This window comes from Cinclus cinclus, chromosome 12, assembly GCF_963662255.1.
Source record: "Cinclus cinclus chromosome 12, bCinCin1.1, whole genome shotgun sequence".
Classification (NCBI taxonomy): Eukaryota; Metazoa; Chordata; class Aves; order Passeriformes; family Cinclidae; genus Cinclus; species Cinclus cinclus.
Genome location: NC_085057.1, coordinates 7,492,249 through 7,507,448, shown reverse-complemented (window position 1 = coordinate 7,507,448; position 15,200 = coordinate 7,492,249). Strand labels below are relative to the sequence as shown.

The 15,200-nt window shown below is 42.8% G+C and overlaps 1 protein-coding gene across 1 annotated transcript in view; it reads left to right on the top strand.

The window, feature by feature from the left end:
* The window catches only part of PTPRG (protein tyrosine phosphatase receptor type G), a 387,945-nt gene that overhangs the window by 306,633 nt on the left and 66,112 nt on the right, over positions 1-15,200 (top strand). The window contains exons 9-12 of the mRNA XM_062500771.1: positions 3,705-3,889; positions 5,884-5,992; positions 7,700-7,749; positions 10,043-10,838. Coding sequence (XP_062356755.1) covers positions 3,705-3,889; positions 5,884-5,992; positions 7,700-7,749; positions 10,043-10,838 — 1,140 coding nt within the window. The remainder of the gene's footprint in view (positions 1-3,704; positions 3,890-5,883; positions 5,993-7,699; positions 7,750-10,042; positions 10,839-15,200) is intronic.

The window sequence follows — 15,200 nt, the reverse complement described above, 5'->3', positions numbered from 1 at the left end:
CTGGGTCAAGCTGCTGGGCAGCCCCACACGTGGCCAGCAGCTGGGAGAGCCACTGAGATGGCCTGAGCTGGGTCAGAGGGGCTTCCTCCAGATGCACCTGTGCAATGCTTCTGCCTCTGCACGACTTCTCCAGAAGGCAGCAACCAGCTTGTTTGCCAGCTTCTCCCAGTTCAGGTCATCCCTGACAGGAAGGTGAGGGTGGTGTTTCCCTGTTTTTTCCGTGCCTGCAGTGGTGCCTGACCATGGTACTGCAAAGGCTCTTGGCTGTTCAGTGCCCCTGAGATGTGGCTTGGTTGCCCCAGCTGGGGTTTCTGTCTCCACAAGTCTTGGCATGGGGCTGCTAGCCCAGGACACAGCGGCTTTGGTGTCCTTCCAGACCTGTGCAGGTATCTGCTCAGGACTGCACACACCACAGAAAGACACTCTGAAAGCCCCCGCAATATTTTAATATCCCTCAGGATCTGAATTTTAAACTGAGCATTAGTAAAATTATTTTCTAAAATTAGCTGAGATGCTATTTCAATGTGGAAAAATGCTAGTTGTAGGTTTTGGGTCTTTTTTTTCCCTCAAGAAATCATGAATTCACAGGCGCTTTTTTTTTTGTTCTTTTTTTTTGTTTTTCCTTCTTCTTATTAAGCCTGGCTTTGTTTAAAAAAATAAAAAGAAAAGCTTATTTCTCTTTAGTGTGTCCTGATTAAACTTCCACTTCCCTGTCCCAGCCTCTTCCAGCATTTCTATCTCTTCTTCAGCTGCACATCTTGCAAAATCAGTAGAGGTCCTTTAGCCTGTGATTCTTTTAATCTTCTTTGAAAAATCCAAGGCACAGAGAGTATTGAAAGAAAAATTAGATCTCTGGGAAATGCCAGTTGTTTTATAGATGGTCAAATCATTGCACTTTTTTTCCTTGCCTTTCAGACATTCACTATGTTATTATGTATCACTTTAATTAAATCATCAAATTGAATTATTGGATCAAATGTTTCTTTATTCCATCGTGTCCTAAGCAGGTTCAGTTAAATTAATAAAACCATATGTTTCATTTTATTTTTTAAAAAAATTCATTTTTTGCCCATTCATTTTGTTTTTAAAAAATGTGGTTGAACAGAAAAGGTTGGTTAATACTAAATTACTTCAGGTTTTTCAGATATTGCTCTGTGCCTTGGATTAAATTGTCCCAAGTCATACTAAGTCATAAAAAATTTGTAATATTTACTGAGAAATTGCAGTATTGTAAATTCAGCCTCATTTTAGCTTGTCCTCAGTGAAATCATTGGAGTCACTCAGGTGATCAGAAGTGCTCATGACCTTCTTGGGTCAGGGAGGGTCTCCTGACTCTGAGCCTGTGAGTGTCCTGTCTGTCCTTGGGAAATATCCAATTCTCTGGGGGCCATGAGCTGTTCCAAATGGGATCCAGGCTGGCTACAGTGTCACAGAACAGGGGACAGGGCAGTCCCCTCTCCCTGGGGTGGCTTGGGGTCCTTGTGTGAAGAGCAGCTGACCAGACATCCTTCAGAGGTGCAATTAAAGTAGATCTCTCTGTCTGTCAGGAAGGTTACCTGCTTGAATTATTTCTAAAACAATTTGATGCATGATTACTTTAAATATATAAACCTCTGCATGTCCTCCTGGAGGACAAGGACTGGATAAGAGTTTTAGGTCTGGGTGGTGCTTCACCCTGGGCTCCTATCTCTGATGGGATTTGATTAGGTGGAGAGATAAAGGCTGGCCTGGCATTTTGAAGTGTAATTCTGTGATAACAAAGGGCATCAAAGAGGGCAGTTATGATTTATTGGCACAGTTATCAATAAACAGTGGTGTCAGGGAGAATTGATCTGACCATCTCAGCGGAAAGAGGTGAGCATGGAGAGGCATACCAAGGATCAGGAAGCTCTGTAAATAGTGATAACAGAGATGGCTTTCAGCTGTCCCATCTCTTCCAGGTCCTGGCCACCTTCATGTTGTGCTTTGGGAGCAACCAGGAGGGAGCCAGAGGGAAGCTTGGTGTGGCTTCTGACTTTGTTGCACTGACTGCAGAATGCTGTTTTGATCCCTTCAGCCCTGTGTAAATAGAAACTCACATCTATTTATCCAATGCTTTCAGGGACTGTAGGGTTTGTTTTGCTGGATCATCCTTCTGGGTTGAGCAGAAGGATCTACTGCAAAACTGCAGGATGGTCACCCCTCAAGGCAAGAGCAAACATCAAAGATCTTTCCTGCCCAAGCATATTTCTGCAATTCATGTTGTCTTGTTCAGCTAGCTACAAAATGTCAGTTGCAACTGCACAAATGCATTTGACAGGTATTTTTCTATTGTACTGGTAATACTGGTGTTTAAAGCATTGAATAATTTTTATTTAAGAACTGTAGCTATTTCAGTAATATAACAGCAGTGCTGCATGGCCAGCCTGTAAGTCCAGGCACAGGAATAGACATATTTCCCCTTCAGTGCTGCCAGGACTCTTTGGAAGTGAAATAATGGCCCAATATTCACACGGTCGCATACCTGCAGAGTGCAAACAAGCTCAGTGTGTTGGCTTTAAAAGGAAGACTCATACTGGGAAAAATAATTCTGCAGACAGTGTCAGCCTGATGGGCTTGGTGACACTCTGCCTTTCCCTGGCAGAAGAGACCAGCTCCTTTGCCGCGGTACATGTGCTTAGGTATCATTGCAAGTGATTTTCCTTGGTTCAGGGTTTATACTGAGAAAGAGAAGGTGAAAATCTGCCCTGCACTGGGTATTTTAAACGTGATTTTTAAAGCTTGGAAAAAAAATCTAAACTATAGCTGGGAAAGGGGATGATGCAGTTTTCCCACAGCATGTGAGTGCCATCTAGTGTTGTGCATCCCCACCCAGACCTTTCCATGGCAGCTCTTTGAAAAGTGTTTCTTCAGAGCTGCAAGGGAGCTAGGCACACCCCACTCCTTGAGGGCCGGGCTGCATTTGTGCCTGGGCTTGGTCTGCCCTGCAGAATTTTGGGTTTGGTACTGCTGGAAGCAGAAGCCATGTTTTCCCCAGAGGTTAAGCTGTCCCTATGCAGATTTCCCCACTGGCTTAAGCATGGCTGAGAAGTGACTTGAGCCTCCATGCTGCAGCAGTGTTAGGAAGGCAGGGCTGCCAAGGCCATCAAAAAAAGAGCCACTCTTCCCTGTGCTGGTGATACATTAGTGACAAACTGTTGAGCATCTTTGAAGGAAGTTATATAGGAAGGGGAGTATAAAATAACCCTAAAAGTATACAGGTTAACGGGAGAACATTTACTGACCCAGTAGTGCCACATTTTCAGAGGTTTCAACTCTTTCCAGGGCTGGGCAGAGCACACCAGGGTATTTACTCCTTAACAGCAGGAGGGTGGGGATGAGGGAGGCTGTGGATCAAGTCCACTGTATTTCTTCATGTTCCAGTGCAGAGCTCTTAGGTCACCAAGTTAAAATGTAGGTGCAAATGTCAGGACTGAGAATTAAGTCAAGAACTAAGCAACTTGCCTGCAGAGAATGGATTCTCTCATTCACTTTACTCAAGAGAGCAGAAAGCAGCTGCAGGTGGTATTAAATCCCATTGGTCTCAGTGGATTGCAGTCTAAGCTGTTACTGTAGGCCAGGGCATTAAAGAAAAAACCTAGTTCTTAGAGTGAGGCACTGTTTTTCCTGTTTGTTTTCTCTCAGTTATTTAGAAGAGCTTCATATTTTCTCCTTCTGTTTTTCAGCTTGTAGCACTCCTCCAGTGAACATGAAAGTGCAGCCTGTGAACAGGACAGCGTTACTGGTAACCTGGAACCAACCAGAAACCATTTACCACCCTCCAATCATGAACTACATGATCTCATATAGCTGGACTAAAAATGAAGATGAAAAGGAGAAGACTTTCACCAAGGACAGTGACAAGGACCTGGTAAAAGCGCAGCATCAACCCCAGACATATGTATCAAGCTATCCTTATATTGTTATTTTCTTGGTAGAAGGAGGTAGAGGAGGAAAGCAGTTGTTACCTTATAGGCAGGCTAATGTTGGGCCCACAATGAATTGCGATTTACATGTTCAGCATTAGTTGAACGTTGCCTAACAGGCTACCCAAACACTGGAGTGTGAATTTATAGTTTATGTGAGTGCATAAAGGACTGAATCTGCAGACACTTTTTCATGTAGTGTTGCTGAGAAGCAGCTGGCTCAGGAAATGGTGAAGCTCTGAATACCTTTTGGCTTGTGTTCAACTTAAGGATTTTCACATTAAAAGTCCGATCCCCCAAAATCTGTTCCTGGGCTCAGGCTTTTCACTGTGCATAGCCCCTTGCAGACTTTGGAGCAGTTCCTGGCAGTAAGTGCTGCCAGAGGCAGGAGTTGCATAGTCAGGGCTTGAAGATTATTTTGGAGTGGCCCTGTACAAGCACTGCCTACATCTGGCAGTGTGAGAAAAAGAGAGAAGAGCAAGACAGTTCCAGCACAGATGGAAACACTGCTCTATCTCCTCCATTTAGAATTTCATCTGCTTGTCATTCTTGTCTAAGTGGAAGCAAGTATTGTACTGGTCCTTAACATTCTCTGCATATAAAACCAAAGTGACATATTCAGGTTTGAAAGGCCTCCATTTATTGTTAATCAAAGAAAGCCTCTAGAATAATGAAATCAGTAATTGTATATGCACATGAAAAGTGCAGCAGCACAGTGTTACTCCTAATGACTGTTACCATATTTTTTTTTCCAAATACACAGTCCTCTGGGCCCATTCAATCAGTTACACAATAATATTTCTCTTATTCCCTTAGATGAAGCTTCTTTTGCTTCATTTCCATTTATATTTCCAATTTCCCCACTAGACATTGTTATCTGGGTCATATTAGGGAATGATCTGCCTCATGAAATCAGAAAGGAATCCATTGAAAGGCACCCAAGGTTATGATGTATTGTAACCTCTCTTGTCATAATTTCACACTTTTAAGGGAGGTTTTTTTAATCAGGTATAAGGAGGAGAACCTTAATCAGCAAAAATGAGGTGGCACCATGAAAGCATTGTTTTATGTAAAAGAAATAATTAGAAGTGCAAGGGATATGATGGAGTAATAGCTTGGAAATAAATTGCAGTGAGACCTTGTGCTGTTCAGCAGAGCTTTGGGTTAAGAAAGCAATGACATGTTAGTCTATTTTAGGGGCAAGAGAAGAAAGAAACCCATTTTCAGTAGAAAGTGCAGATTGTTTTCAGTGCTCTGGCAGATACAGTTGGTCTGTCCCATCTTGAATCAGAGCTAGACAGTATTTTGCTGTAGAGATCACAAGTATTTCAAGTGACTCATACAGCTACTCTTGTGAACTGATGTGGTTGTGGACTAAGGCAACTCTCAGGTCTAGGAGTAAGCATCCCTAGGATGTAAGCTGGATCTAGGAGATGAGATCTAGGAGTAAGCTGGGATATCCCAGCCCAGGATGCTCAGCCATCATGTTGCATAGTACACCAGCATCAAATTGCCTTAGCCAGTTTGTTGCAAAATAGTCACTCTGAATATTCAGTGACCTTTCTGGGCTTATCCTGTGCTTGGGACATGGATGTTCACCTAAAAAAAATCTTATTATAATTGCTGTAAAGGCAAATGACTTGAGTTTTAAGTTTTTCTGAGGGGAGCAGAGACCTTGAGACATGAAAACTGTCATGAGAACAGATGTGGGACGTGTTCCTTTCTTTCTCATAGGCAGAGTCAGCAGTGTCTGGGTGTATCCCTTCAGCCTTCAGCCTCACCCTGTCCAGGGAACCACTGAATATTTCTGTGTAGAAATATAGCTTGTCTTACATGACATAAATGTTCTATGTTAGCACAATGCTTTATATATTTCAAACTGATCTTGGACAGTACTGTGGGGGTAAAAAACTGAATAATATCTATTTTTTTTAAACAGAAGGCCATCATTAGCCATGTCTCACCTGACATCCTTTATCTGTTCAGAGTTCAAGCAGTTTGCCGAAATGAAATGCGTAGTGACTTTAGCCAGACTATGCTCTTTCAAGGTAAAAAAACACATACATATTTTTGCATTGAGCTATTCTTTGTTTGTTTAATATTTTCTTTGCAGGATTCAATATGGTGTGAAGTCATTTCAGAAGATGTTTGAATGCATGTAGACAATGCTAATTTCATATTGTGGCCAGTGACTTGATGTGAATCTCATTTCCAGTGAGGAGGGTTTGCCTGCACCTCTCACTGTCAGGGTTTGTCAGGTTTTAGGAGAATTTAGAGCTTTTCTTGGTACTAGTTTTCTGAAACAAATTCACCAGATGCTGCTTATGCATCAGAGGCACAGCTATAACAGAATGTGAGTCTGATCGGTGTCTGTTTTATGTAAAGAGGAAAGGAGATCAGTCCTACCTTGACAACCACATGTGGAGACATTCAGGTTTTACCATGCACGCAACCTCAGTGATTTCCAAAACATACATATTTAAAGAAAATCAAAAGAACTAGATTATAAGATGTCCTTTGTCATGGATTTCCTTTTAAGTTGATTGGAGAAATCTGGTAAAGCTGAGATTTGGTAGAAGAACTTGATGATTTTAGAGGTTTTTAAGTGCCAAAGTTTTGCTTTTTTCTGGGAATTTGTTATGACATTTTTTATTAAGTAGGGCAAATTTTGCTTCTGATGAGAGCATTCCCTCCCACTCCAGCTTATAAATGCATAAACCTCAAAATGGGTAATGGAAGAATAAAGCAAGCAGAGAGTTAAAAGTTTAAATTCTTTGGATGAAGCAAAGAGTTGTCACTTGGATCTGATGCTGTATATGGAACAAAATAATAGGGGCATTTTTCAGCATCATTTTCAGAAAGTATAGGGGTTTTGATCCTGCTTACACAGTGTCTGAGGGATGTCAAGCTATGGACATGGTTTAGTTCTGTTGTGGTGGCATGCCACAGTGTTGACAGCATTGCAGAGAGAGCAGGGATCAGACAAGTCCAACTCACAGCTCATGTGTAGCTCTGTTCTTGGTACCTCAGCAAGGTGTTTCAGACTTCACTTTTAAGTGCCAGGCAGAAGTTAAAAACTGGCATATTGCTTATTATGAACTCTTTTACTAGATGATGGAATGGAAAATTCTTTGAAGTTTGACTACAATAACTGTTTAATCACAGTTAGGGGTAAATCATTACTGACAGCTCTGCAGGAGACCCGTTGGGTACTGTAGCCCGGTTCCAGCCCATTATTCAATGCAGTGGAAGTTATACACACATCTGCAGTGGGAGGAGATTATGTGATTCCTTCCACATGTCCCAAAAAGGAGCTGCTGTTCTCATCTCTGGCTGTACCCAACATCCAACCCAGAAAATTAATCCTCTTGAGCTTTCAAAACATTACTGGGAGGTTGATTGTATTTGTAGTTGAGATATATAGCAATAGATAATGATAGTATTATAAGGACAGAAAAAAATTATTATCATCAAGCTACTCTTGCTTCCTGTGTAAGTCAGGATGTTTCATCCATCTTGGGGTTGAAGGAGAGAATTTGTTTTCTGTCAGTAAGCCAGCATTTCCAGGCCTGCGTAATTAAAGACAATCAAGTCTGTGTTTAGACACAAGTGCAGTGAGGTAATGCCCAAGGAGCTGAGTTGCTTTTGCTCCAGACTGAGACCTGTACCTGTGTTCTATGACCACATGTTGAGCAGTAGTTTAGCAGTTGATCCTCCTCCCCTGCCCTGACGTGCTGCTCTTCTTCCCTCCCCAGCTAACACCACTCGAATTTTCGAGGGGACCCGAATTGTGAAGACAGGAGTGGTAAGTCATGGATTTAGGGAGCAGGGATTTGGGGACATTTCCCACCAGGTGGCAGCATGATGTTGGAAATCTGCAGCAGGACCCGGCTTTTCTGGGGAAGGGGTGACCAGCCCTGTCACAGAAGGGTTTATAGCATTAAATACAGTTCCAATATGAAATGGTTTTCTAGCTTCGTGCTTTGAGAGGCTTTGACCACTGGAGAATCGAGTGTTAAAAAGTTTTCCTCAATCTATATTCAACCCATTTAGAGAGGATTTGTAAAATCTTAATGATGACTGTGGAAATAAATTTAATTTCTTTTATTAACTGTATGAGCAGAAGTATATGCAACAGAAATAAGGCCTCACATGCTGCATCTCTGCTTTTCCAGTGCTTTAAGGATACCTGTTACTGTGTGAATAAAGCCTGAAAAATGTCTTTATTTTAATTCAGGTGTGACTGTAACAAGTCACTGAAGTCAGCTTTTGTGTTCCAGAATTAGAAATGTTGGTATATTTACAGTAGAAGTGGAATACACTGTTTCAGTTTTGAAACCGTCTTATTAGTTTATTTAATATAAACTGTCCATAACCTAAATTTCTTGGCATCCAGTCTACTGAGTCATTAGTCAAATTTATGGGCTGGATTCATACTATTGAATTTACTCTAAGTACATTGCTTCTAGTTTTATTCTGATCCATTTTGATATACTCCCTAGCAAGCAAATAACATATACAAAGCTTACATTTGAATGATTAATGTTTGTTTAATGATGTATAGAGGTATTCTAGATATATAAAATCTGCTGTCAAATTTTAATACCCAGTCCAGCTTTGAGACTGTTCATGCCAGCAAAAAGCAAATCTCACAGTGCCTTAGGGATTCAGATTGATAAGTATCTGAACGTTTAGATGCATATTTAAAGTTTCGGCTTGATATCTCTAAAGCATAGGTTTTCATCTAAGATCTCAGGTTCTCTGTGATTGCAGCTGGTCAAAAATAACATGAGAAGGCAGCCTTTCTTGGTTTGCTGCAGCATTTCAACTACACGGGTTGAACTGAGCCTGGAAATTGCAGAGAGATGCAGAAATATTGTTAAGTTATAAATTTCAGTTTCCAAAATAAACATTTTACATTTTTTTCAATGTTCAGCAACACCTACTTAACCTTTTTTGTCCTCATCTGGTGCGTTCCTTTCCAGCTAATGGTCCTGCTGATGAATTCAGTAGTGTGAGACATTTTTCAGTAATTCAGAGGAGAATGGTCAGGTTGTCCAGAGGAACTGCTGACTCAGCTCTTCCACAGAATTATTCCTTGTCTTTGGACAATTCACTTCAGTCTCTTTTTCCATATGTAATTCAAGACTAGTTCTTCAGGAATAAACCAAGGTTTAGTTCTTTATGTGTGTACTAAGGGGTTTTATTTACAGCAGAGCACACACGTGTTCCAAGACCCGCATGCGTGCAGTGGGTTAACATTAGAATAACATTGGCAGGGTGCAGAGGATGCAAAGTCCATAGTTCATTACCTGATTTCTCTCAGTGCAGCAGGCTGTGCCAATCCTGTCTTTCATTCTCTGGTGGTGGCTAGGGAGGGTCCTGTGGCTGTGGAAAACCAAGTCTGTGCATGGGTGTCACAGCCTGGAGGTCCTGGTAGACGTGGTGGTGGCTTGCTGAAGGGCTCCTGATGCTCTTCAAGTCCTCCAGGAGTGCCCAACTGGCCATGCTGCAGTTCTTTTGTAACATGAGCAATGACTCATAGCAACATCAGTCCTTAGGGGAGTAATCCTGATAGGTAAATTAAGGAAATAAAAATAGTATCCTTTGAGGTCCTCACAATGTGCGTGGGAAGAGCCAGGGTTCCTTGTCAGAGCAGACCCACCAGCCATGGATGCTCATGTTGGCAGCCATTATTTTGGGACAGCCATTATGTAACACTGTATTTTTAAACTCCTGTTTTCTGAGGATTAAAGCACTGTGAGTAATGCAGCTGAACTCATTAAACTCCTTTACATTCTTCTCACCCTAAGAGGAAATGTTACTCACAAGTCAGTAGTGATGTGGGTGGATGTAAAATGAAGATAAGGATAAAGAGGGTTTTAATGATTATGTGGTGAAGGCAGGGAGGTTTCCTCTCTTGGTGGTTTGCTGGTAGCTCTGTGGCATGTTCTGTCCTGGCTCAGCCTTTCATCCAGCTGGTGTTGAGTGTCTGGTGTACGAAAAGGGAGGGAAAAGCAGCACACGTGGTGTGTTGGGCCCCTGTTGATGCTCTCTGCTGTGTTTTCTTCCCCTCTGCTGCCGGTGATCTCCTCAAGCCCACAGCATCTCCCGCCTCCTCAGCAGACATGGCTCCCATCAGCTCCGGCTCCTCCACCTGGACCTCCTCGGGGCTCCCCTTCTCCTTCGTGTCCATGGCCACAGGCATGGGTCCCTCCTCCAGCGGCAGCCAGGCCACCGTGGCCTCCGTGGTGACCAGCACCTTGCTGGCAGGGCTGGGCTTCAGCGGCGGGGGCATCTCCTCGTTCCCCAGCAGCGTGTGGCCCACCCGGCTGCCCGCGGCCGCAGCCCCCACCAAGCAGGCCGGCCGGGCCGTGGTGGCCACCACCGAGGCCGCCGCCGCCTCCCCGGGGCCCGAGCGGGACTCGGCACTGACCAAGGATGGCGAGGGAGCCGAGGAGGGGGAGAAGGATGAAAAGAGTGAAAGCGAGGATGGGGAGCGGGAGAATGAGGAAGAGGAAGAAAAGGACGCTGAAAAGAAGGAGAAAAGCAGGGCGACGGCAGCCTCAGAGGCACGCAATAGCACAGAGCCCAGCGTGGCCGTGGCTTCCCCCAACAGGACTGCTGAGGAAGAAGGAAATAAAACCCTATCGGGAGAAGTGCCAAACCAAAACGTGTCCCCCACGGCTGGAGGTGCCGAGAAGGAGAGCTTTGCCGAAGCCGACACTCAGCCCCAGCTGCTCCCTTCCACCAAAGTGCCACCAGCGTTCACCGATGAACTGTACCTGGGCGAGATGCCAAGAAGACCAGAGACAACAAGAAAACCTCCTCCAAAGATGGACAGGTTTCCAGAGGAATATCCCTCAGATAATAAATTCATCACCGTTGACCCAGGTGAGTGATCTGCAGGGAAGCCGTTCTTACCAGTCTAAGTGTTGGAAAACAACACAATCCAAACTCCTTACTGATTTCCAGCAGGGACAGCATTTTTGTGGTGTCTGGCTACACCTGACTGGCAGGTTGTCACAGGACCCAACCCCACAAATTGTTACTGGGGGGACCAGAGTGGAATAGGACAGCTTCATGGTCCTTGTAGCTTATTGGAAGAGAAAATCTGGAAAAATTTTAACTCCCAACATGCTACATCAAGGACATGATTGAAAAGAAAAAGGGAGGAGAATGAATGAACTATAGCTGTAAAATTAATTTGGAAGAGCGGCTGCTGTGCTGAATTTCATAGGAAGTTTGGTATATGTGCTTCTAGCTAATTTAGTTCATCTGCAGGATTCTCCCTGATTTGGCATTGAGATATTCTCCCAAATCAAGGATAATTGCTTGTTTATTTCTCAACCCAAAACTTACATGCTCTGATCTTCCAAAACAAGGCACCTTCTGCACTAGGATTACCTTCTGGTTTTGCTGTGGGGGGAAAAAAAAAAAAAATCTTAACCAGACAGAGTTCACATATTTTGTATTTGTCCTGATGAGAATTGCCAGTGCTCCTGTACACTTCAACTCTGGATATATGTACCAGCTCCACAGTGTGTGCACAGCAAATGCAAGCTCTTGGAAGCCTGCCCAGGTGATTGCATGTGCACCAAGCCTGGTGTGGTCAGGGTTTGCTGCACAGGCCTCTGCAAGCTGGTCCCTCATGGTGCTCCCAGTGCCTTGCAGAATGTCCACACGTGTTCCTGCTTGGGGAGCTCCGGGCACTGGTGAGGAAAACCACAGGAAGCAAATGGAGTACATTCAAATGGATTTATTTTATGTTTATTTATTTAGATTTAGACTGATTTATATACTAGACAAGTTTATTGGAGTGATTATGTGTATTAACACAGCATTTATGAGATAGTGCACTTTTTTGTTTGTTGTTTTTGGGGGAGGTTTTACTACTGTTGTTTGTTTTGCTAATCTGTAGAGTGTTTTATAATTTTCTTTTTTCATCAAAGCTGCTCTAGAGTAGTTTGAAAAAGCCTTACGTATTTACTTTTCCCTACATGGATAAACACAAAAATGCAGATATTGTGCATTCACTTATAGCTCAGAACCAATTTTAAAAACAAAGCTAAATCCACACTTTAATAGCATTTGTTACAGAAATGCTGACCAGTCTGTAATGCTGTGAATCATAACTGTTCTGTTAGAGATCAGATTAACAATGCAGAAGCTGAGAATCCTGCAACAGGTTGTGCTGATTTTTTTTTTTTTTTTTTTTTTTTAATGCACTGCTGTTTCTCTTACTCCCCAGCTGGAAATCCTCAAAGGCCAGTGCTCCCACTGAATATAGTCTGAGATGCCTGTTGGGCAGTTTTTAACATGCCACTTCCCCTAATCACCTTCATGTTAGGAAGGAGGCCTGTTGGGAGTGCTACCCCTGTGAGATGACACTTGGGAATGCAGGAGAAGGAGCTTTCCTCCAGGAGCTTTCCTGTTACCAAAGACACAGGATGGTGAATTACACTAGCACAAAGCCTAAGACTAGTTGCTTCAGCTTAACTGTTTTCCCCAGTAACATGGCAATTTGCAATTCATATAGACAGACCTGACCTAACGTAGGCCAGGAGTTGAGTTCAGTGAAACTCTAGCTATAGCAAGATCTCTTCCTGTGCAAAAGGGCCTTAAAGGTTTTTCATAACAAGGTAAGCCTGAAATCAAGACAAGTGAAGCCAAGAGGGCATTGTCAGAAGTGTCTGAAAGGATTCCTGAGCATCAGGACAGCTAAGACTGTTAAGGCCACTTCCAAAGTGAGCAGAAAGCATCCCTGCAGTTTACTCTGTCCCAATGTGAGAGGAGAAACGCTTTTGGATTAATCTTTTATCCCTGTATCTTTTCTCCTCTGCATCTTTTAAAAGCAAGTTTTAAAAAGCTGTCAAGGTTTCAAAAATGGTTTTATGAGTAGAAAGTTTAATCATTTTAAAGAGTAGAAAATTGTTTCATAACAATGTACATTTTAAAAATTAATTACATGGCATCAAATTAGCAATTGTAAGGAGATAACTGAAGGGGGAAGTACTCATGAGTGTGCATGATTAGAGGAGAACAGGGAACTCATGAGAAATTACAGGGAAAGTGCGAGGCCAATTAGTACAGCAAGGCTCATTTTGTTTTAGTGCTTACTTCACACGTACATACACACACACCTCTCCTGAGGCCATGTCATTACTTTCCAAATGGCACTGGCCTCTTTTTGCCTGTGGCATTGGCCAATGCTAATGATTGTCTTCTGTCACCAACTGCTTGCTTGCATTCTCCTCTTTCATTTTCCTGATCATCCTTTTCCCTGTTTTGGTGCCCACATTAGCCTAATTGTGTTTTTGATCTGCAACTGTTACACACACAGCTGCTCAGCATTGTCCATGACTCTGCAACCTGAAAATCAGAAAAACAGCAATTAAAATTGTAATCTCACAAAAGAGGGAAGGGGGGAAAAAAAAGAAAATAAGCAAGGGAAAGAGATTAAACCCAGGACGATTCCGTTTAATCAGGCTAAAGCAGATACTGTCCCACAGAATTTTGGTTAATCGTGCCAGACAATTAAACATATCCTTTGTTTTTTACTGGAGTTAACAACTGGGTTGTTGTAAGCAAAGTAATAGCTGTGGGACTGGGGCAAAAGCCTGAGTGGTGAGCTGGGACTGAGGACAGTTTGACTCCTCATCCAAATTTCAGCCAGGTCCTCCCATCCCTCAGTGCTCACCCACCTCTGCTGAGTTCCTCCCATGAGAGGGTTTTGTAAAGACAGAGAGCTCATGATGTGCAGGGTTTAATTTCAAGCCTGATGTATGCATTTAACAAAGACTGTATATTGGGTTTTAGAGCAGTCTTTGCCAGGTCTGAGGTTACAAAAGCCTTTTAGGGATAACCTCATTAGCATAATTAAACATCTGTGTAATTCTTCTCCATCTGCAGCGGGGATTATTAAGCTGTATTTTCATGTGACACTTCAGCCATTCTCACACAGAATCACAGTGTATAAAGCTGGGAAGGACCACTGGAGCCAGCTAGTCCAGTCTTCTTGCTCTAGAAGGGTTCCCTATAGCTGTAATCAGGATTGTGTCCAGACAGCTTTTAAATATCTTCAGATGTACATGGCAACTTACAGGAGAAAACAGCAGAATGGCTTGAAAATAAAAGAATTATATTATTTAATGGCTGCAAACTATGAATTTCAGATATAGGATTGAATGTGATTGGCATCTGTTACAAAGCAGTGAAAAGCCATGCTTAGTAGTGCACAGCTGTAAGTGTGACTACTGCAGGAGTGCCGTGAAGAAATAGGGGGTAACAGCTGCACCATGACACAAGCTTGTATCAAAGGTAATGCTTCTTTAAGAAACGTGGCTTTGCTTTTTCATCATTCAATAATATGGCCAGTATTATTTTCCAGAATTAATTAATACCTTTGTATAAATTCGGAACTTCATTTTACTCAAGGGAAAGATGAGCAAGCTGACTTTCTCTTAGGAGACCAATGGTCTGAGGAAGTTCAGCAGCAGGGTTTTCTTTGCTTAATGGTATCTGGAATGGTACAACAAACAGAACTTTGTCCTGGCAGTTTGTGCAATGGCAAGGAATGATAAAAGTAGATAGGTTATATAGTACAGCTATGGTTGCTTATTATAGCAAGCAGTGTTACTTAAGGGAAATAAACATGTTTCTTTTCTCAGGAACCAATTTCCAGGAATACACTGGAAAAAAAAGCACATTTCACAAACTTTAGAATGCCTGTTTCTTACCTTGACCTGTGTGCAAGAATTGCTCTGCCAGAGCCTCCCTGGCTGCCTGTTGCCATCCAGTACTCCCAGAGCTCATCCATCCAGTGCCGGGGTGGACCTGCTGAATGGGTGCTTCAGGGAAGTTACGGGCGTTTCCAGACGCAGGAGTAGATTTAGTAGTGCCACGGCTTGTATCATGTGGGACCTCCTGAAACAGATAGGCTGTAATAATTTTTATTCCTTCCTACTGGGACGAATTCCAAGCCAGTAAAAGGCAAACTGAATTAATTCAACGAAGGCATATGCCACTGGAAACTGTTTACATTTCTTAGCAAAAATGGAGTTTCCTAGTCCATTTTTTAAACTTCCCCCATCCCCTGCCAAGTACAGCTTATGGTGGGCACTGTTACAAGGATATGCTGTTGACACTACCAGGGCTTGACATTCTTGCTTTGGAAAAGAATGAAATGGTGACTATTTTTTTTTTTATTTCATACTATTTTGTTGTATGGGAGAACAGGAAACTCTTGAGGCCCAG